This window comes from Hyla sarda, chromosome 2 (genome assembly GCF_029499605.1).
Source record: "Hyla sarda isolate aHylSar1 chromosome 2, aHylSar1.hap1, whole genome shotgun sequence".
Classification (NCBI taxonomy): Eukaryota; Metazoa; Chordata; class Amphibia; order Anura; family Hylidae; genus Hyla; species Hyla sarda.
Genome location: NC_079190.1, coordinates 322,093,629 through 322,116,331, shown reverse-complemented (window position 1 = coordinate 322,116,331; position 22,703 = coordinate 322,093,629). Strand labels below are relative to the sequence as shown.

General features: G+C 42.9%; 1 protein-coding gene across 1 annotated transcript in view; it reads right to left on the bottom strand.

Annotated features, from left to right (window-relative positions):
- Positions 1 to 22,703, bottom strand: part of ATP2B4 (ATPase plasma membrane Ca2+ transporting 4) — a 243,136-nt gene that overhangs the window by 62,940 nt on the left and 157,493 nt on the right. Inside the window, exons 10-13 of the mRNA XM_056560150.1 lie at positions 21,977 to 22,219; positions 21,197 to 21,438; positions 20,882 to 21,116; positions 5,230 to 5,409 (exon numbers count right to left, since the gene is read on the bottom strand). Of these exons, the coding sequence (XP_056416125.1) occupies positions 5,230 to 5,409; positions 20,882 to 21,116; positions 21,197 to 21,438; positions 21,977 to 22,219 (900 nt within the window). The remainder of the gene's footprint in view (positions 1 to 5,229; positions 5,410 to 20,881; positions 21,117 to 21,196; positions 21,439 to 21,976; positions 22,220 to 22,703) is intronic.

Below are 22,703 nucleotides of genomic sequence, written 5' to 3'. Positions count from 1 at the left end.
TGCAAATATATGAATGGACAGTTCAGAGATCTTTCTAGTGATCTTTTTATACCTAAGCAGGTTACCATGATAAGGGGGCATCCTCTACGTCTAGAGGAAAGAAGATTTAACCATTATCACAGAAGGAGATTCTTTACTGTATGAGCAGTGAGACTATGGACCTCTCTGTCACAAAATGTTGTGATGTCTGAATCAATAAACAAGTCCAAGTGGGTCTGACATTTTTTCTGGAAAAATATAATATTACAGGTTTTAGATAGTAGATTTATGAGGATAGAATGTTAATCCAGGAATTTATTCTCATTGTCATATTGGAGTTGTTTTTTTCAACCTTACAAACCATTACCGTTATGTTACTAGATTTATGGGGATCGTTTTTTGATCCAGGTATTTATCCTGATTGCCATACTAGAGTCAGGAAAAAAAATTCTTCTCATATGGAGCAATTGGCATCAGCTTAATGTTTTTTTTTTTTTTGCCTTCCTCTTGATCAAGACAGTAGAATTTTAGGTAGAACTTTGTAACTATAGTTCAATTCTGAGTGCATCTTCTGGTCCTGGCAGCTTCACTTGATGGCCCTACACAGGAAAGGAGCTTTAAATAACAAAGTCAGCCCCGTTCTTTGTCACTGTTGATTCATAGACAGACAATGTGGCTAGCTAAGGGTGCATTCACATCATGATTTTTGCATCCTTGTAACAAAGTTGTAAAACAGATGGCTTAAAGTTATATGAATAGTGTGCTACAATATAAAATCTCAGACTTTCACAGTTTTTGTCATTTTTTTAATCTCTTCAAGCTATTTTAAAAGCAAAAAATTGTCTACAATTAAACTGATTAAAATGTACAGTGATACGATTCAATACGATTTACACAGACAGTACTGCTAAAAAAAAAAAAAAAAAAAAAACTGGATATGATTTAGATAAGTTTTTGGAATCAGGACAAAAAACAAAAACAAAAAAAAACTCACGATCAAACAATTTTTCATCCAACAAAAAAATCAGACTAAAATGTAAATGGACCAAAACGGTGCATGTGTTGTATACAATTTGTTAACGGATACATCTAGATATATAATTCTATACATATACAGTTATGGCTGTAAATGTTGGCACCTCTGAAATTTTTCTAGAAAATGAAGTATTTCTCACACAAAAGGATTGCAGTAACACATGTTTTGCTATACACATGTTTATTCCCTTTGTGTGTATTGGAACTAAACCAAAAAAGGGGGGGAAAAAAAGCAAATCAGACATGTCACACCAAACTCCAAAAATACGCTGAACAAAATTATTGGCACCCTTAACTTAACCCCTTAAGGACGCAGGGTTTTTCCGTTTTTGCATTTTCGTTTTTTCCTCCTTACCTTTAAAAAATCATAACTCTTTCAATTTTGCACATAAAATCCATATGATGGCTTATTTTTTGCGCCACCAATTCTACTTTGTAATGAAGCCAGTCATTTTATCCGAAACTCTACAGAGCAACGGAAAAAAAAAATCATTGTAAGCCAAATTTGAAGAAACCCCCCCAACCCCCCCCCCCCCCGCAATTTTGTAACTTTCAGGGGCTTCCATTTCTACACAGTACATTTTTCGGTAAAAATGACACCTTCTCTTTATTCTGTAGGTCCATACGATTAAAATGATAACCTACTCATGTAGGTTTTATTTTGTCGTACTTCTGGAAAAAATCATAACTACATGCAGGAAAATTTATACGTTTAAAATAGTCATCTTCTGACCCTTATAACTTTTTTATTTTTCTGCGCATGGGGCGGTATGAGGGCTCATTTTTTGCGCCGTGATCTGAAGGTTTTAGCAGTACCATTTTTGTATTGATAGGACTTATTGATCTTTTTATAAATTTTTGGGAATTTTTATTAATTTTTTCATGATATAAAAAATTACCAAAAATACACTATTTTGGACTTTGGAATTTTTTCCACGTACGCCATTGACCGTGCTGTTTAATTAACAATATATGTTTATAATTCGGACATTTCAGCACACGGTAATACCACACATTTATTTTTATTTCCACAGTTTTTTTTTTAAATGGGAAAAGGGGGGGGGGGGTGATTCAAACTTTTATTAGGCAAGGGGTTAAATGATCTTTATTCACTTTTTTTTTTTTTGCAGTGTTATAGCTCCCATAGGGGGCTATAACACTGCATACACTGATCTTTTCTCATAGGAAACCATTGATCGATGATTCTGCCGCTTGACTGCTCACACCTGGATCTCAGGCACTGAGCAGTCATTCGGCGATCGGACACCAGGAGGCAAGGTAAGGGACCCTCCTGCTGTGTCACAGCTGTTCGGGATGCCGCGATTTCGCCGCGGACATCCTGAACAGCCCCCTGAGCTACCCAGAAATTATTTACTTTCACTTTAGACGCGGCGTTCAGTGCTGCGTGCTATTAGCCAAGGGGCCCGGCCGTTGTTAGAGGCCGGGCCCGACCCGCTATGACGCCGTGGCCCCGCGTTATAGAACGGGAGCAGACTCATGATGTACTGGTACGTCATGGGTTCTTAACGGGTTAATATTTGGTTGCACACACTTTGGAAAAAATAACTGAAATCAGTTGCTTCCTATAACCATCAATAAGCTTCTTACACCTCTCAGTTGGAATGCTGGACCACTCTTCCTTTGCAAACTGCTCCAGGTCTTTCTTATTGGAAGGGTGCCTTTTCCCAACTGCAATTTTAAGATCTCTCCACAGGTGTTCAATGGGATTTAGATCTGGACTCATTGCTGGCCACTTCAGAACTCTACAGCGCTTTGTTGCCATCCATTTCTGGGTGCTTTTTGATGTATGTTTGGGGTCATTGTCCTGCTGGAAGACCCAAGATCTCGGATGCAAACCCAGCTTTCTGACACTGGGCTGTACAGTGCGACCCAAAATCCGTTGGTAATCCTCAGATTTCATGATGCCTTGCACACATTCAAGGCACCCAGTGCCAGAGGCAGCAAAACAGTCCCAAAACATAATTGAACCTCCACCATATTTCACTGTAGGTACTGTGTCCTTTTCTTTTTAGGCCTCATACTGTTTTCGGTAAATCGTAGAATGATGTACTTTCCCAAAAAGCGCTATCTTGGTCTCACTTGCCAAAAGACGTTTTCCCAGAAGGATTTTGGATTACTCAAGTTCTTTTTGGCAAAATGTAGTTACTTTTTGATGTCTCTGTGTCCTCAGTGGGATTCTCCTGGGTCTCCTGCCATAGCATTTCATTTCATTTAAATGTTGACAGAGAGTTTGCGCTGACACTGATGCTCCCTGAGCCTACAGGACAGCTTGAATATCTTTGGAACTTGTTTGGGGCTGCTTATCCACCATCCGAACTATCCTCCGTTGACACCTTTCATAAATTTTTCCCTTCCGTCCACACCCAGGGAGATAAGCTACAGTGCCAAGGGTTGCAAACCTCTTGATAATGTTGCGCACTGTGGAGAAAGGCAAATCTAGATCTCTGGAGATGGACTTGTAACCTTGAGATTGTTGATATTTTTCCACAATTTTGGTTCTTAAGTCCTCAGACAGTTCTCTTCTCCTCTTTCTGTTGTCCATGCTTCGTGTGGCACACATAGACACACAATGCAAAGACTAAGTGAAGTTCTTTCCTTTTTATCTGCTTTCAGGTGTGATTTTTATATTGGCCACACATGTTACTTGCCCCAGGAGAGTTTAAAGGAGCATCACATGCTTGAAACAATCTTATTTTTCCACAATTTTGAAAGTGTGCCAATAATTTTGTTCAGCCCATTTTTGGAGTTTGGTGTGACATTATGTCTAATTTGCTTTTTTCCCCTCCCTTTTTTGGTTTAGTTACAATATCCACAAAGTGAAAAAAACATATGTATAGCAAACATGTGTTACTGCAATCCTTTTCTGTGAGAAATACTTCATTTTCTAGAAAAAAATTTGTGGTGCCAACATTTATGGCCATGACTGTATATTATAATATATGTACATATATATTTACATATATAAGTATAAAATCGTATGTATCCTTATGTGAAAGCAGCCTCTCTTGAAGCATATAAGGCTGGGATCACATTAGCATTATTCCGTCCGATAACCGGACAGTAAAATCGTCCGAAATCTGATTCAATGAAATCTTATACCAAAACTTTTGTGGGGATCCGAATAAAAATTGTTTACGAAAATAGCATGGTAGAAAAGGTTATGCTTTTTCATCCAGATCATGTGTTTGTAAAATTGTATGTCCAGGGCAATAAAGTTTTTTAATTTGTTCTAAAGAAATTTTGTGTTGTATTTTTTTTTCATGTAGAAGTAAATGAAAATACAGAATTTTAGCAAAATTTTTTTTTTTAACTAAACTCAGTTACAATCAGGTAAATATTACCCAGGAAAAGGGTATTTATCAAAACAATCTTCGTTTTTGCACTTTTGTTATTTCCTCATCACCTTCTAAAATCATAACATGTTCAATTTTGCACCTACAGACCTATATAAGGGCTTGATTTTCGAGTCACCAATTGTACTTTGTAATGACATTACTTATTTTTTTACATAATCTGCGGTTAAACAAAAAAAAATTATTTGTGGGGTGAAATGAAAAAAAAAAAAAAAAAAAAAAAAAACCTGCAATTTTTTATCGGTAAAAATGACACCTTATGTTTATTCTGTAGGTCCATATGGTTATAGGGATAGCCAAATTATGTAGTTTTTTTTATTTATTTTACTACTTTAAAAAAAATTATAACTACATGAACCAAAATTGGTATGTTTAAAATTGTAATCTTCTCAACCCTAAAACTTTTTTATTTTTCTAAATACGAGGCTATATGAAGGCTCATTTTTTGCACCGTGGTCTGTAGTTTTTATCGGTACCATTCTTGTTTTGATGGGACTTTTCGATCGCTTTTTCTTAATATTTTTATGGTATATGAAGTTACCAAAAAGTCACAATTTTGGACTTTGGAATTTTTTTTTATGTGTACGCCATCGACTGTGCGGTTTAGCTAACCTTATATTTTAATAGTTCGGACATTTACGCACGTGGCTTATTCACATGTATTCTCTCTCTTTTTTTTTCCATCTTGCCAGAATAATTAACAAAAATATAGATCTGATACAATTGGCTTTAAAAGTGGAGGTAAATCTGGTTCTTATTTCAGGTTTTAACTCAAATCCCTGCTGCAAAGCACAGATTAGCAGAGGTAATCTTTTTCTCTTACAGTACATTACTTGCTTACCTCCCCCTTTTCATTTCGGATCAGTGTGTTAAACTCTTTTCCCTCTAGGCACAGAAAATCTTCCCCAGGTTGCAGAATGCCACACTTTGTAGCAATGGCACGAGCTGTGTTTATATTGTCACCAGTAACCATGCGTACAGTGATCCCTGCTCTCTGGCACTTCTGAATAGCCTCTGGCACCTACAGAAAAAATTAAAAGATATACAAATGATTATTTACCAAAAAGTAAACTCGGCTGATCTAGTCAGAATAGAGGCAGCAGAAGTGTCTCCTTAATCCAGCATTTTGTTTCCGCATTTTAGAATAAATGTACAACAAAATGTCAGTTTTACGTTTTTAGATGCATTTTTATGTGCTTCTTTAGGTACTATTGAAGTTTTATTGAGAGGCCAACTAAGAAAAAATGAGATTTTTATGCTTACAGTAAAATCTCTTTCTCAGAGGATCCATTGGGGGGGACAGAGACCTTGGGTATATGCTGCTGCCACTAAAAGGCTTGACACTATGGCAACAAGAAAAGTCGGCCCTTCCCAGCAGGATATACGCGCCTACAGGCACCTGAGCTAATCAGTTTTGGCTTAGTGTCTGTAGGAGGCAGATGCTTGGTCTGGAGCTCTCCAGACCTGGTCCCTTATTTTATTGTTTTCCAGTTTAGGGACATTTAGTTCGATTTTTCTCTCCCTTTATTTTTCTCTTTTCAGGTGGGGTCTCAGAAACATAGCGTTCACTGCTTCTCCTATTTGCAAAGAAGGGGCACAGACATCGAGTCATGTACCGGTCAGCGCCTAAGGTTGTACCTTTGGGTCCGGGTCCCCCTACCTTCCCTGCTCGTCTCACTGGCTCAGCCCGGAATGATGCAGGTGACTAAATGGTGACTGAAGGCATCATGAGGATATACCCGCCTACAGGCAGCTGAGCTAATCAGTTTTAGTCCCAGAGCAGTAGGAGAGGATCATCAGGTAAGAAAAAACCCAGAAACTGTCCAAGGAACCACAGAATAAAAATTAACTGAAACACCCTCGGACAGGTAACCAAACCAGGAACACCAGAAAAATGGGTGGGTGCTGTGTCCCCCAATGGATCCTCAGAGAAAGAGATTTTACGGTAAGCATAAAAATCTCCTTTTTTCTATCGGCTCGATTGGGGGACACAGATCTTGGGACGTACCAAAGCAGTCCCCAGGGTGGGTAAAAGAGGAATAAGCTAGGTGGAAGGCTGGGACCACAGCCGCCTGCAACACCTTGCAACCCAGACTAGCATCAGCAGATGCAAAGGTACGAACCTGGTAAAATTTTGTAAAAGTGTGCAAAGATGACCAGGTGGCCGCTTTACAAACATGCGAGGCCGAAGCTCTGTTGCAGAGAGCCCGGGAGGCCCCGACAGAACGAGTAGAATGAGCTGAGACCCTGAAGGGTGAAGTCTTCCCTTAAAGCGTAAGCTTCCGAAATAGCAGACCGAATCCACAGAGAAATGGTGTCCGTGGTAGCAGGTAGTCCTTTACGACGACCCTCCGTAGGTAAAAAGGAGTCATTGACAAAAAGTGAGAGGTAGGTCTGTGCCACATCAAGTTTATGGAGCAAACGTTCCATTGGATGAGATGGGGTCGGACAAAAAGACGATGTCCTCATTGAGATGAAAAGCGGAAACAACCTTAGGTAGAAAGGAAGCAACCGGACGAAAAACAACCTTGTCCTGGTGGATGACCAGGTAGGGGGGGGGGGGGTTTAAGGATAGAGCTGCCAGCTCCGAAACCCTCCTAATAGAAGTTACCTCAATAAGGAACCCCACCTTCCAGGAAAGCAGACAGAGAGGAACATCCATAAGAGGTTCAATGGAAGCACCCTGCAGGGCACCGAGACTCAAAAATGTAGATGTACATGGTCAGGATTAGGTACTGAGTGATCTATTAAAAAATAAAAATAAATTTTGTTGGATCTGACGGGTAAGCTTTAACCCCTTAAGGACCAGGCGTTTTTAGTTTTTTTCATTTTTTCCTCCTTACCTTTAAAAAATCATAACTCTTTCAATTTTGCACCTAAAAATCTGTATTATGGCGTATTTTTTGCGCCACCAATTCTACTTTGTAATCACATCAGTCATTGTACCCAAAAATCTACGGCGAAATGGGAAAAAAAATCATTGTGCGACAAAATTGAAAAAAAAATGCCATTTTGTAACTTTTGGGCGCTTCCGTTTCTACGTAGTATATTTTTCATTAAAAATGTCACCTTTTTTTTTATTCTCTAGGTCCATACGGCTAAAATGATACCCTACTTGTATAGGTTTGATTTTGTATTACTACTGAAAAAAAATCATAAATACATAAAGGAAAATTTATACGTTTAAAATTGTCATTTTTTGAGCCCTATAACTTCTTTATTTTTCCATGTTTTTCCATGTCCATTTTTTGCGCCGTGATCTGAAGTTTTTGTCTGTACCATTTTTGAATTGATCGGACTTTTTGATCGCTTTTTATTCATCTTTTCATGATATAAAAAGTGACCAAAAATGCGCTATTTTGGACTTTGGAAATATTTTGCGCGTACGCCATTGAACGTGCGGTTTAAAAAGCAGTATATTTTTATAATTCGGACATTTCCGCACGCGGCGATACCACATATGTTTATTTTAATTTTTATTTACACTGTTTTTTTTTTTTATTCTTGGAAATGCCAGGTGATTCAAACTTTTATTAGGGGAAGGGATCATTGAAAGGCTTAATGATTTTTTTTACACTTTTCTTATGCCATATTATAGCCCCCAGGGGGGGCTATAACATTGCGTGTACTGATCTTTACCACCGATTGATGCATCTCCATAGGAATGCATGAATCAGTGTTTTCGGCGATTGAATGCTCAAGCCTGGATCTCAGGCTTGAAGCATTCATTCGGCGATCGGACTGCAGGAAGGAAGGTAAGAGACCTTCCTCCTGAAGTACAGCTCCCTGAGCTAACCGACACATTTTACTTTCACTTTTAGCCGCGCGGCTAAAGGGTTAATAGGGCGCGGCACCGCGATCAGTGCCGCGCGCTATTAGTGGCGGGTCCCGGCTTCACTATGACACCGGGCCCGCCGTGATATGATGCGGGGTTACCGTGTAACCCCGCGTTATATCACGGGAGCGGAACTAGGGGCGTAAGTTTACGCCCTTGGTCCTTAACAGGTTAAGGGAACTGAGAGCAAACTGTTGTTCCAACCCAGACTGTAAAAAGGAAAGAAGTCGTGGGAGAGAGAAAGTAACGGGGAAAAGGCGTGAGATTCACACCAACGAAAAATAAGACCGCTAAGTACGGTGGTAAATCTTAGCAGAAGAGGGCTTGTGCGCCCTGATCATAGTGCGAACAACTTGGTTAGAAAACCCCCTGGCTCTCAAAACCGTGGTCTCAACCGCCACACCGTCAAATGCAGCGACTGTAAATTGGGGTGGCAAAGAGGACCCTGAGAGAGCAGGTCTGGACGGAGTGGGAGGCGCAGTGGTGCGGCGTCCACTAGCCGAACCACGTCTGCATACCACGCCCTCCTGGGCTAGTCTGGAGCCACGAGAATGGCGGAGATGCCTTCCGCCTTGAGCTTTCTCAGGACCCTGGGAAGGGAAGAGATAGGGCAGGGCAAAGTGCGGCCAAGGATTCACCAGGGCGTCCACGGCTTCGCCACAAAGCGAGGAACCTTCTGTTTGTGGAGCGACACAAACAGGTCCACGTCTGGAGTGCCCCAAAGATTGCAGATTTCTGCAAACACTTCTGGATGAAGAGACCACTCACCTGGGTCAGCTGAGGAGCGGCTGATAAAGTCCCCCTCCCAATTATCCACACCCGGTATGTGAATCGCTGAGGCAAATACAATCATGGGGTGCATCAATAGGGGCATAGATGCCAACGACAAGGATATAATTCTACCTCTGTACAAATCAGTAGGCAGACCACACAAAGAATACTGTGTACAGTAAGTAGAGGGTTCAAAGACGGGCAACCAGGGTACTACGGGGAATGGGAGGACTAGGGTACCCAGAAAGATTATCATAATTAGGGTTAGTTTAGAAAAAAGAAGGCTTAGGGGAGACCTAATAACTATGTATAAATATATCAGGGGACAGTACAGAGATCTTTCCCATGATCTATTTATACCCAGGACTGTATCTATAACAAGGGGGCATCCTCTCTGTTCAGAGGAAAGTATGTTTCTACACCAGCACAGACGGGGGTTCTTTACTGTAAGAGCAGTGAGACTGTGGAATTCTCTCTCGGAGGAGGTGGTCATGGGGAACTCTGTAAAATAATTTAAAAGGGGTCTGGATGCATTCTTGGAGAGTAAGAACATTGCTGGTTATGTATATTAGAATTATAGGGACAGAACGTTGATCCATGGATTTATTCTGACTGCCATATTTGGAGTCGGGAAGGAATTTTTTACCTCTAGTATGAGTTTTTTTTTTCCCTTCCTCTGGATTAACTCGGTAGGGACTCATTAGGGATATAGGTTGAACGTGATGGACTCTGGTCTTTTTTCAACCTTATGAACTATGTTACTATGGATGGAACTCTGAGTTCCGCCCAGAGAAGGATCTTGGAGACTTCGGCCATCGCTGTTGAGCTGCGGGTGCCGCCCTGGCGATTGAAATACGCCACAGCTGTGGAGTTGTCCGACTGGACACGAACAAGACAGTCCCGAAGAAGGTGCTCCCAATGGCGCAGGCAAAGATAAATTGCCCTGATTTCCAAGATGTTGATGGGGAGAAGGGATTCTCAGGAGGACCAAAGGCCCTGGACTGTTCGGTCCTTGAAGACTTCCCCAACCGCTAAGACAGGCATCCGTCGTGATGACTTGCCAGGAGAGGGGCAGAAAGGATCATCCTAGACAAAGAAGAGGGGAGCGCAGCCACCACAGAAGGGAATGGCGAGAACTGTGGGGGGGGGGGGAGGACAATCCTGCTATCGAGGGATAGCAGAGATCTGTCCCATCGGGACAGAAGAGCAAGTTGAAGAGGTCGATAATGGAACTGGGCAAAATGCTTCCATGGCCGCCACCATTCTGCCCAGGACCTCCATGCAGAATCAAATGGAAACTGGCACAGATTTCCGTAGAATCTGAACTCCTGATAAAAGAGCCATCTGCTTGTCTGATGGGAGCCGGATCCTGACAGACGCCATGTCGAACTGGAGTCCCAGGAAGACTAGAGACTGGGTGGGAGTCAGGTTGGACTTGTCTTGATTGATCATCCAGCTGAACCGAGACAAGGTCTGAAGAGTGAGGTCGAGACTCCTGATTCTGGGCCCTGGTTGGAGCCTTGGCCAAGTGATCATCCAGGTAGGGGATCACGGATACACCCCGTGCTCGCAAGAGGGCAATCACTGCCTCCAGGACCTTGGTGAAAACCCTCTGAGTAGTGGATAGTCCGAAAGGAAGGGCCACAAACTCAAAATGGCCCTCTAGAACTGCGAAGCGAAGATAACGCTGATGTGCTGGAAAAATGGGGATGTGGAGATAGGCATCTCGGATGTCCACTGAGGAAAGAAACTCCCCTTGATCCATGGACGCCACTACTGAACGAAGAGACTCCATACGGAAATGATGGAGGAGTAGATGTCGGTTGAGGTGCTTTAGGTCCAAGATCGGATGAACAGAACCCCCTTTTTTGGGGACCAAAAACAGGTTGGAATAAAAACCTGAAAAACGCTCCCTGCGAGGAACTGGGATAATCACTCCCTCAGCGATAAGAGACCGAAGTGCGCCCCGAAAGGCCCTTGCGTCAGAAGGGGAACGAGGGGGAACAAAAAAAAGTGATCCTTCGGAAAGGAAGAAAACTCGATCCGATAGCCATTGGAAACAACATCTCAGACCCAGGAGTCCTGCACGTGGGCAGACCAGACGTCCCGGAAAAGTGACAGATGCCCTCCCACCTGAGAAAAATCTGCGGGTGGGGGAGTCCCTTCAGGCAGAAGTAGGTTTACGGGTGCCTGCCTTGGCCGCAAAACGGCCAGAACGGTTCTCAGATTTCCAGGACGGATGGACCTTGAAGGAAGGAGCCTTCTTGGCCTGTGAGGGCGCATAACTGGTCGCTCTACCGGAGCCATACGTCCGAAAGGACCGAGAGGAGGTCGACCTCTGTTTGGAGTCAGTATTGCAAGACTTATTCTGAGGCAATAAGAAACTCTTACCTCCCATAGCATCTGAAATAATCTCATCCAGGCATTTCCAAATAGGCGGAAACCTGTCAAAGGAAGCTCCGTTACAGATTTCTTGGAAGCGGCATCAGCGTCCCAGGCCTTGAGACACATGGCACGGCGAGACGCCACCAGCAAAAGCCATACAACAGGCCGACTGCATGAAAGCAGAGCACAGAAAGTCCCCAGCAGTGGAGAGTTGAAGTGCCAAATCCGCCAGTTCCTCCGTAGGAGACCCAGATAAAATACCCTGTCGGAGTTGAGAAGCTTAGACAGAAAGGGCCTTTGACAACCAAGCAGAGGCAAAAGCAGGAAGTAATGAAAAAAAAAGTAATGAAAAAAAGCTGCTTCAAAAGCGAATTTTGCCAGATTTTCAATCCTCTTATCCGCTGGGTCTTTAAAGGAAGCTGCATCTACCAAAGGCAGAGTAGTGGATTTTGACAGGCGGGAGACAGGTGGATCCACCGTTGGAGGGGATGTCCACCATGCAATAAGGTCCCTGGCAAAAGTAAATTGTGCCTGAACCTTTTTAGTACCTTGAAAACGCTTGTCAGGATGTTTCCGGGCAGTTTCCAGTAAGGCATCGAATTCAGGATGAGAGCTGAAAACCTTAGATGAGGGATGGGAGCGGTGAAAGGAAACTTCTGGAGCTGTGTCCGAAGTCCCTGGGTCCTCAAGGTGAAAGGTGTCCCTTATGGCTGAGACCAAGCTGTCTACCATGCCAGTCATGGATACATATATAAAATGGAACAGAAAAAAGAAGAGGCGCTCTTTAAGTGTATCAGTTTCCTAATAATTGTAAGAAAATGCAGAAAATACAGAAATGGCTAAATCAGATACACGGTGAGTTTGCACACTAACCTTTCAGTGTTGCGCTGCCACACAACACTGTAATGCGCATAGATGAGTGTATATACTCAAAGTAGATCCTTGTGGCAGCCTTGCGTCCTGGTCCCAGTCATCAAGGATGGCAGTCTGGCGAATCAAAGGTATGGAGAGGTGTGCACCCCTCTCTGGTGTGGATCGCAGTTTGGCTCTACAAAGTGGCTGCCTGTCACAAATGCACTGAGGGCAGTGGAGGTAAAACCAAACAAGTTTATTGGGTAAAATACATGCAGAGACATGTTTCGCAAGGCTCCCCTTGCTTCGTCAGGTCCCGACCTGACGAAGCAAGGGGAGCCTTGCGAAATGCGTTGTCTCTGCATGTATTTTACCCAATAAACCTGTTTAATTTTACCTCCGCTGCCCTCCGTGTTTTTGTGACAGGCAGCCACCTTGTAGCGCTGAACTGCGATCCACACCAGTGAGGGGTGCACACCTCTCCATACCTTTGATTTACCATGCCAGTCGTGTCGGTTCGGTCCTCTGAGCCAGAGGCAGAACCCGAGGCCTCACCTTCCAGTTCCCATGGAGAGTGGGAGCGGGTGGAGGTGGCCTTGGATGAAGGCGACACTGACTTGGTACGCAGATATGGAGACAAAGAGCGGCAACCAGGAAAGTGTCCCTTAAAATATGGGCGGTTTTGGGGAGCCAAGGAGGATGGGCGATGTGATGGGCGATGGACCTATGCGGGGAGCGCCGATTTCTACTCCCGGACTCTGGAGACTAGCCAGAGGACAAACCCCTACGACGCTTGTGAGGGCGCCTGGAATAAGGGGAATGAGAGCGAGGGTTGGCGTAAGGAAGACTTCTCCAAAGCAGTCACCACAGAACATGAGACCTGAGCCAAATCGGAAATATACTGGTAGAGGGAAGATATCCACTCCGGAGGAAGAGCAGAGCCCAAGGGTTGCATTGGGACATCCTGGGAAGATATACCAGGAGGGCTGGGAGGTGCAGTGGTGCAGGCAGGACAAACGGCTTCAGCAGAACCACAAGGCATTTTAAGTTTGCAGCCCCTACAAGCATAATATGTGACCAGGGTCCCAGGTACCTGCCTGAAGGGGGGGGGGGGGGGGTCAGTTCTGGGTTCAGACATAGCGCAAGCCAGATTAAAAAAAGAAGCAGTCCTACACAAGTCTGTGTCCCTCCTGAGGAGAAGAAGCAGGCTGTGTGAGTAAAAAACAATCCGGTCCTCAGTCAGAGAGATAGCTCCAGAGGGAGAGGAGCAGGAGGGCTAATGAAAAGGAGGGGGCAGGACTAGTATCAGGCAGGCCCCCATTGGTTAGAATTTCCCCCAGAAGCGTGAGCCCTGCGCTGATAGGGTAATCATCAGGCTCACAATGCACGCGCCGGGAGAGAGTGGGCAGGGCTAAGGTCCGTGAACAGAGTGTGCCACGGCCATAATGCATTCGCCCCCTAATGCCAGCAAAGTAATGTGGTTAAGGCCAGAGGAGACAGGGATCCGCAGGGCTAGTGCGAACAGCGATGCCGACAGTGTAAGGGATCCCCGGCACTCCGGTCGCATCGCAAAGCGATGGGGCTGAAGCAAAACTATAATATATATACTGGCGCATGCGCAGAAAGTAAGCGCCGGTGAAGTATGTGTGAATAAAAGTGAAGTGAACATTATTCCTGCCACAGAACGTCCCTTATATCAGAATGGCCGAGCTGGGCAATCCCTAGGGGGAATAAAAAGGAGTGGGCACCAAAGCAGGGGGCTACAAAGGTTGAGAATCCAGAAACCTGAAAGAAAAAGGGGAGGAATACTCCCCTTTCCATAGAAAACTTACCTCATGATGTCTTCAGTCAGCATTTAGTCACCTGCATCATGCCGGGCTGAGACAGCGAGACGAGCAGAGAAGGTAGGGGGACCCGGACCCAAAGGTACAACCCTAGGCGCTGACCGGTGGCGAGAAAGGGTTAACAGTACATGACTCAATGTCTGTTCCCCTTCTTCGCAAATAGGGGAAACAGACCCCACCTGAAAAGAGAAAAGGGAGAGAAAAATCTAACTAAACGTCCATAAACTGAAAAACAATAAAATAAGTGACCTGGTCTGGAGAGCTCCAGACCAAGTGTCTGCCTCCTACAGACACTAAGCCAAAACTGATTAGCTCAGGTGCCTGTAGCGGCTATATCCTGCTGGGAGGGGATGACTTTTCTTGTTGCCATAGTGTCAAGCCTCCTAGTGACAGCAGCATATACCCAAGGTCTGTGTCCCCCCAATGGAGCCGATAGAGAAATAGGCAAGTTCCAGCACTTGTGTGTAGAAATAAAATTGTCCAAGCTTATTTAGGACATATAAACATAGAAAATGTCATACCTAGAGCCTGTTGTGCTTTTACAACATTTCATATTCTATTATTTATACCTATTATTTTCATTTCATACCTTTGAAAGTAGCCTCTGTGGCTGTGTCCAACAGCAAAAAGGCACAGCATAGGGTCTGCTGAGTCTTAGCAACAGTTCTGAGCTCTGAATGCCCACCCTCTTGCTGTTTGAAAGACATGCAGGGCTCAGTTTACAGTAGAGTCCTGCCTCAATCCAGGCATGCGCTGCTGCATCCAATTGCTGCAACCTCACTTCTCAAATTGACCGCACCGGCATCGCCAGAGAAAGAACAACAGATCTCTCTCGACACTATCTTCTCCGTATTTGCACTTTTGAATGTCTTCTTGTACCATAACTATTGAACTTTATTTAGTTATATTCTGAAGGATGTAGTGTAAACATGCCTGCTATTGTACTGTATGTTCACTCCACACAGTATTTAAGTTAGTTATATGATTTAATTGTCACCTTAATTGTTACTTAACCCCTTCACGCCTTAGCCTGTTTTGACCTTAATGACCAAGGCAAATATTTTATAAAATATGACATGTGTCTCCTTATGTGGTAATATTTTGAAGCTCTTTTACTTAACGCGATTCCGAGACAGTTTTTTTGTCACATATTGTACTTTATATTAGTGTTAAATTTTGATTGATATATTCAGTGTTTTTTGTAAAAATAAAGAAGTACAAATTTTATTTGCATTTTTTTTTTTACATTTGAAATTTGTTGCTTGTATGAGAAATAGTTATGACCATGGATGTAGAACTCTTATCACCTGTCACCAGGGAAATACTGATTTATCAAAACCTGTGTAGAAGGAACAGTGTTGCTGTTGCCCAAAGCAACCAGATTGCCCTTTTATTTTATTTTTTTAGAAGCTTTTTTTTTTTTTTTTAATTAAAGAAGAAATCTGATTGGTTGCTATTGGCAACGGCACCAACAGCTACTTTTAAAGGATTGATATGAATGCTTTTGTTGAAACATTTAAAAAATGCTATAAAATACTATCAAAATTGGTGCATAGCCTGTTGTGAAAAAGACATCCTGAATTTCCATGCTTCAATAATTCAACCACTTGTTCGACTTCTGAATATGAAGGATATACAAGATGTCTACACTGCTCAATAAAATAAAGGGAACACGTAAACAACGCAATGTAACTCCAAGTCAAATCACACTTTTGTGAAATCACACTGTCCACTCAGGAAGCAACACTGATTGACTATCAATTTCACAGGCTGTTGTGCAAATAGAACAGACAACAGGTGGAAATTATAGGCAATTGGCAAAACACCGCTAATAAAGGAGTGGGTCTGCAGGTGGAGACCACAGACCACTTCTCAGTTCCTCTGCTTCCTGGCTGATGTTTTGGTCACTTTTGAATGCTGGCGGTGCTTTCACTCTAGTGCTAGCATGAGGCGGAGTCTACAACCAACACAATTGGCTCAGGTAGTGCAGCTCATCCAGGATGGCACATCAATGCGAGCTGTGGCAAGAACGCTTGCTGTGTCGGTCAGCGTAGTGCCCAGAGCATGGAAACGCTACCAGGAGACAGGCCAGTACACCAGGAGATGTGGAGGGGGCCATAGGAAGGCAACAACCCAGCAGCAGGACCGCTAACTCTGCCTTTGTGCAAGGAGGAGCACTGTCAGAGCCCTGCAAAATGATCTCCAAAAAGCAACAAATGTGCACTTGTCCATTCAAACAGTCAGAAACACACACCATGAGGGTAGTATGAGGGCCCGACATCCACAGGTGGGGTTGTGCTTACAGCTCAACACTGTGCAGGGCATTTGCCAGAGAACACCAAGATTGGCAAATTTGCCACTAGCAGCCTGTGCTCTTCACAGATGAAAGCAGATTCACACTGAGCACATGTGACAAAGTCTGGAGACGCCGTGAAGAACGTTCTGCTGCCTGCAACATCCTCCAGCATGACCGGTTTTGCGGTGGGTCAGTGACCGTGTGGGGTGGCATTTCTTTGGGGGGCCGCAAAACCCTCCATGTGCCCCAGACCTGAATCTGACTGAGCACATCTGGGGCATCATGTCTCACTCCATCCACCAACTCCACGTTACACCACAGACTGTCCAGGAGTTGGCATATGTTTTTGTCCAGGTCTGGGAGGATATCCCTCAGGAGACCATCCGCCACCTCATCAGCAGCATGCCCAGGTGTTGTAGGGAGGTCATACAGGCATAAGGAGGCCACAGGCTACAGACACTACTGAGCCTCATTTAACTTGTTGGGGACTAAGGGCGTACAGGTACGCCCTTGCTCCCTGGTACTTAAGGACCAAGGGTGTACCTGTACACCCATGGGAATTTTCGGTCCCCGACGCGCGTCGTATGGAGACCAGGATGCCTGCTAAAATCATTCAGCAGTCACCCCGTGCAAACCCCTGATCAATTCAGATCCGCGATTTCGGGCAGATCGGGTCTCTGATGATCCGATAGCCTGGAAAATAGGGATGATCAGAGACAGCTCCGAACATACTGAAGGATAGGAGCGAGGTGGCAGGGGTGCCACCTCCTCCTATCCCCTGCCATTGGTTGGTTAGGATTGACCGACCAAAGGCAGTTGGGGCCGGGGGGGGGGGGGGGGTTAAAGTTGAAATCCACGCTCTGCCCACCCCTGGATGTTCGGGCAGAGCGGGGGGGAAGATGGCGGCAGTTGCCGGAGTGGCGAGGGACCAGCAATCACGGCGGGACTGGCGGCAGTAAGGAGGCAGCAGTGAAGATCAGTGGTAAGTGATCTTCACTGCTTCCTTCTAGGAGTTGCCAAACTACAACTCCCAGCATGCCCAGACAGCCAAAGTTATTTGCTGCAAGTTTGAGATGCCGCAAATTTTGTGCTGCAGCTCAAACTTCCAGCTGTAAACTCGCTGTAAACCCCCGCCCGTGAATGTACCCTTAAAAAAACACTACACTAACACAAAATAAAGGGTACACTGCATATACCCCTACACAGTCGTCGTCCCCAAATAAAAAAAAAATGTCTCGTACGACACTGTTTCCAAAACGGAGCCTCCAGCTGTTGCAAAACAACTCCCAGTATTGCCGGACAGCCATTGACTGTCCAGGCATGCTGGGAGTTGTGCAACAGCTGGAGGCACCCTGTTTGGAAAATACTGCCGTAGGGTAATTTTGGTATCGGAGACAAGTCTAATTCTTGCATCCGTGTCCGTCCCTATGCAAATACCTTGTTCAGGCCTCAAATGCGCATGGCGCTCTCTCACTTCAGAGCCCTGTCGATTTCAAGGCAACATATGGCGTATTTCTGTACTCGGGAGAAATTGTCTAACAGATTTTGGGGGGCTTTTTATCCTTTTACCTTTTATGAAAAGGTAAAGTTAAGGTCTACTCCAGCATGTTTTTGTAAAAAAAAAAATTTTTTTACACTAACATGCTGATGTTGCCCCATACTTTTCATTTTCACAAGAGGTAAAAGGAAAAAGAGACTTCCAAAATTTGTTACGCAATTTCTTACGGAAAGCATGGAAATACCCCATATGTGGACGTAAAATGCGGACGCACAACAAGGCTCAGGAGTGAGAGCGCCACGTACAGGTGATTTGCACAGGGGTGGCTGATCGTTACAGCGGTTTTGACATAAAAAAAAAATACCCACATGTGACCCCATTTTGGAAACTACACCCCTCGCGGAACATAACAAGCGGTATAGTGAGCCTAAAGTTGGACGTGAAAATACATTTTTTTTTATTTTTTCACTAAAATGCTGGTGTTATCCCAAATTTTTCATTTTACAAGGGGTAATAGTAAAAAAAGCCCCCCACAATTTGAAACCCCATTTCTTCTGAGTATATAAATACCCCATATCTAGATGTAAAGTGCTCTGCGGGTGAACTACAATGCTCAGAAGAGATGGAGAGACATTGGGGTTTTGGAGAGAGAATGTGTCTGGAATTGAAAGACATGTGCGTTTACAAAGTTCCCATGGTGCCAGAACAGTGGAACCCCCCCCCCACATGTGACCCCATTTTGGAAACTACACCCCTCACGGAATGTAATAAGGGGTACAGTGAGCATTTACATTTAAATGCTCACCGCACCCCTTATTACATTCTGTGAGGGGTGAAGTTTCCAAAATGGGGTCACATGTGGGGGGGCACTGTTCTGGCACCATGGGGGCTTTGTAAACGCACATGCCCCCCGACTTCCATTCCAAACAAATTCTCTCTCCAAAAGCCCAATGGCGCTCCTTCTCTTCTGAGCATTGTAGTTTGCCCGCAAAGCACTTTACATCCACATATGTGGTATTTGCATGCTCAGAAGAAACAGGGTTAAAATTCTGGGAGGCTTTTTCTCCTATTACCCCTTGTGAAAATGAAAAATTTGGGGTAACACTAGCATCCAACTAACGTCCAAATTTTGCGGAAATTTGTCAAACACCTGTGGGGTGTAAAGGTTCACTTTACCCTTTGTAATGTGCCTTGAGGGGTGTTGTGTCCCAAATAGTGTGCCATGTGGGGCTTTTTTTGCTGTTCTGGCACCATAGGGGCTTCCTAAATGCGACATGCCCCCCAAAAACCATTTCAGCAAAATTTGCTTCCCAAAAGCCAAATGTGGCTCTTTCTCTTCTGAGCATTGTAGTTTGCCCACAGTGCACTTGACGTCCACACATGGGGTACTTCCATACTCAGAAGAAATGGGGTTTCAACTTTTGGGGGGCATTTTCTCCTATTACCTTTTGTAAAAATGGTTTATTTGGTGAAAAACCTGCACTTTAGTGAAAAAAAAAATGTCATTTATATATCTGACTTTACCGAAAAGTCATCAAACACCTGTGAGGTGTTAAGGCTCACTGTACCCCTTGTTACGTGCCATGAGGGGTGTAGTTTCCAAAATAGTATGCCATGTTTTTTTTTTGCTGTTATGGCACCATAGGGGCTTCCTAATGAGCCCCTAGTGCATCCACAGAGCACTTTACGTTCACATGAGGTATTTCCTTCCTTGAGAGAAATTTTGGGGGGCTTTTTCTCCTTTTACCCCTTGTAAAAATTCAAAAACTGGGTCTACAAGAACATGTTAGTGTAAAAAATGTAGATTTTGAATTACGTTCACATATGAGGTATTTCCTTCCTTGAGAGAAATTTTGGGGGGCTTTTTCTCCTTTTACCCCTTGTAAAAATTCAAAAACTGGGTCTACAAGAACATGTTAGTGTAAAAAATGTAGATTTTAAATTTTCTCCTTCACTTTGCTGCTATTCCTGTGAAACACCTAAAGGGTTAAACTTTCAGAATGTCATTTTGAATACATTGAGGGGTGCAGTTTTTATAAGGGTCATTTATGGGGTATTTCTAATATAAAGGCCCCTCAAATCCACTTCAAAACTGAACTGGTCCCTGAAAAATGTTGATTTTGAAAATTTTGTGAAAAATTGCTGGTGAACTTTGAACCCCTCTAATGTCTTCCAAAAGTAAAAACATCAACTTTATGATGCAAACATTCAATACATCATTTATTTGGTATGTTTATTTTCCTTACAAGCAGAGAGCTTCAAAGTTGGAAAAATGCTAAATTTTCCTGAAATTTTGGAAATTTTCACCAAGAAATGATGCAAGTATTGATGAAAATTTACCATTATATTAAAATAGAATATGTCACGAAAAAACTATCTCAGAATCAAATTCATAAGTAACAGTATCCCAGAGTTATTAATGCTTAAAGTGACAGTGGTCAGATGTGCAAAATGCTCTGGTCCTTAAGGTGAAAATGGGCTTGGTCCTTTAGGCGTTAAGGACATTACATCATAGTTGGATCAGCCTGTAGTGTAGTTTTCCACTTTGATTTTGTTGTCAGAACATTCAACTATGTAAAGACATTCATTCAGATCTAGGTTGTGTTATCTTAGTGTTCCCTTTATTTTTTTTGAGCAGTGTAAATGTTGTTTATATTATTATACAGTCATGAAGTAAAAAAAAATCAGTCACAGTGATCACTGTACATGCTACTCGATGGCAACATCATTTATACAAAAACAAAAAACAAAAAAAACACAAACAATAATTGCATTATAGCACAGATATTTGCTAACCTTTCAATCAAAAATCCAAAACTTGAATATTTATCAGTGTGTTTTTGACTAAAGCAGTTACCTGTGAGACTTTTCATATTGACATGATTAGAACAGACTATAGAAATTATATAAAGGTTGCTAAATAGTATGCATTATAAAAGAGGTAAAGCATATAGTAATATTTTCAAAACAATTAATGGGAGCAAATTAATTCTAGTAATAGGAAGAGGTTACCTCTGGACGAACAGGGTCTTCAATGCCCACCACAGCAATACAAGTAAGGTCCGACACGATGTCTGCTTCATTATCCCAATCAGGTTCAGTGCCTGCTGGGAAGTCACGATATGCCAGACAAATAGTACGAAGACCCTCACATGCCATTGGCTCAATGATCTTTTTTATCATCTCATCCCGATCTCTGGTTTTAAAAGGACAAACCTCGCCACCTTGATCCAAAATTTTAGTACATCTATGCAACAAAATTAAGAAACATTAGTACATCAGAATCATTGCCTACTTTTATATACCTACGTCACCCTAAGTTCTTACTTGCGTAAAAGGATTTCAGAGGCTCCTTTGCTGTACAAGCGGAAACCACCTCCAGATTCACTGAGTACTGTGCTCATGGACTTGCGCACTGAATTGAAAGTGTACACTTTGTAGAGTTTTTCTTCAGGAATCTCATTACGAACAGCTTGGTAATCCTGTTTCAGGTCCAAAACAAATCCTAGCAGAGAACATTCAGTTTTATTACCGACTTGTCTTGGAAGACCACCTTCTTTTTCTGGGGGCTAAAAATTGGTTGGACAAGAAAAAAAATTAAAATAATGTTAAACATATACAGCAGAAAATCTTCAGGAGATCATGCACATCGGGGGATCAGAAATTGAGATGGCTGATGTCAGGGGAAATAATGTTTGACTGTGTTGAAATCCTATATCCTTTTGTTATCATAGGTTAAAAGTCTTAACCAGGTGTTTATTCCCCTTTCCAAATTAGCAACCCCTGCAATCTTGGCATGTGTATGGGGTCAGAAGAACAGAGGTTTGATAGCTATCTGAAGTATGCTGCTAAACAAATGTGCACTTTCTCATTGTTAGCAGTTCTCTAGGCCGCAGCTTCAATATGTCAAAAATATCCCATTGCGCCAGCCCCCCTGCCCATCAGTAATGCATTAAGTGAGATTACAGATTTTAGGTTACAAGTAATTATACAAATCTTTAGTATATATCTGGATATATCTAATTCCTATGCCCTGTTTCAATCATGTTGATTGAAGTATACACAACTCTATTTCACCGTACATATTCAGGATTTAGCTTCACTTACCAAGATTTTAGATGTATATGCAGAGTTAATGGATATTCCATTGACCAACAGGTCTAATATTTTTGGGTTAAGTGCTTCAGGGTCAGGAATTTGTCTATAGTAGGTGCCACACACATATGCTTGAACCACTGTCATACGATTCATAGTTAAGGTGCCTGTCTTGTCAGAACATATAGCTGTAGCATTGCCCATGGTTTCACATGCATCCAAGTGACGTACAAGGTTATTATCTTTCATCATTTTCTGAGAAGAAAAAGAGAAAAACAGGGTGGCTACATATACATTTGGAAGCCAAGAAAGAACTACAGTAGTACACTTGATATATATATAGTAGCATAATATATATATATACTATCACATGAGCAAAGAACAATATATTACAATGCTTAGGTGTTAAAAAAATAACTTTTAGGCTGTTTCTTAAAACAAAACTAAGCTTACCATCTTTCAATAAAGTAAATTATTATGTTATGGGAATTACAATAGCAGGAACAAATTAATGGCAGCATGATATAATATAATCACAGCTGTTAACTGCTTAGTATCTTCTTTACATGCAACTTCTACTTAAATAAAGACACTTGACTATAGTAACAAGGTATTGTCATGTAAACATGCTTTCTTTCCAACATATCACACTTCTGCTCCACGGGAGGTTTCTGTTCTTCATGGAGAACTGGGCCAACTTCGCTGTCAGATACAGGCTCTACCGTAGGGGCAGCTGCAC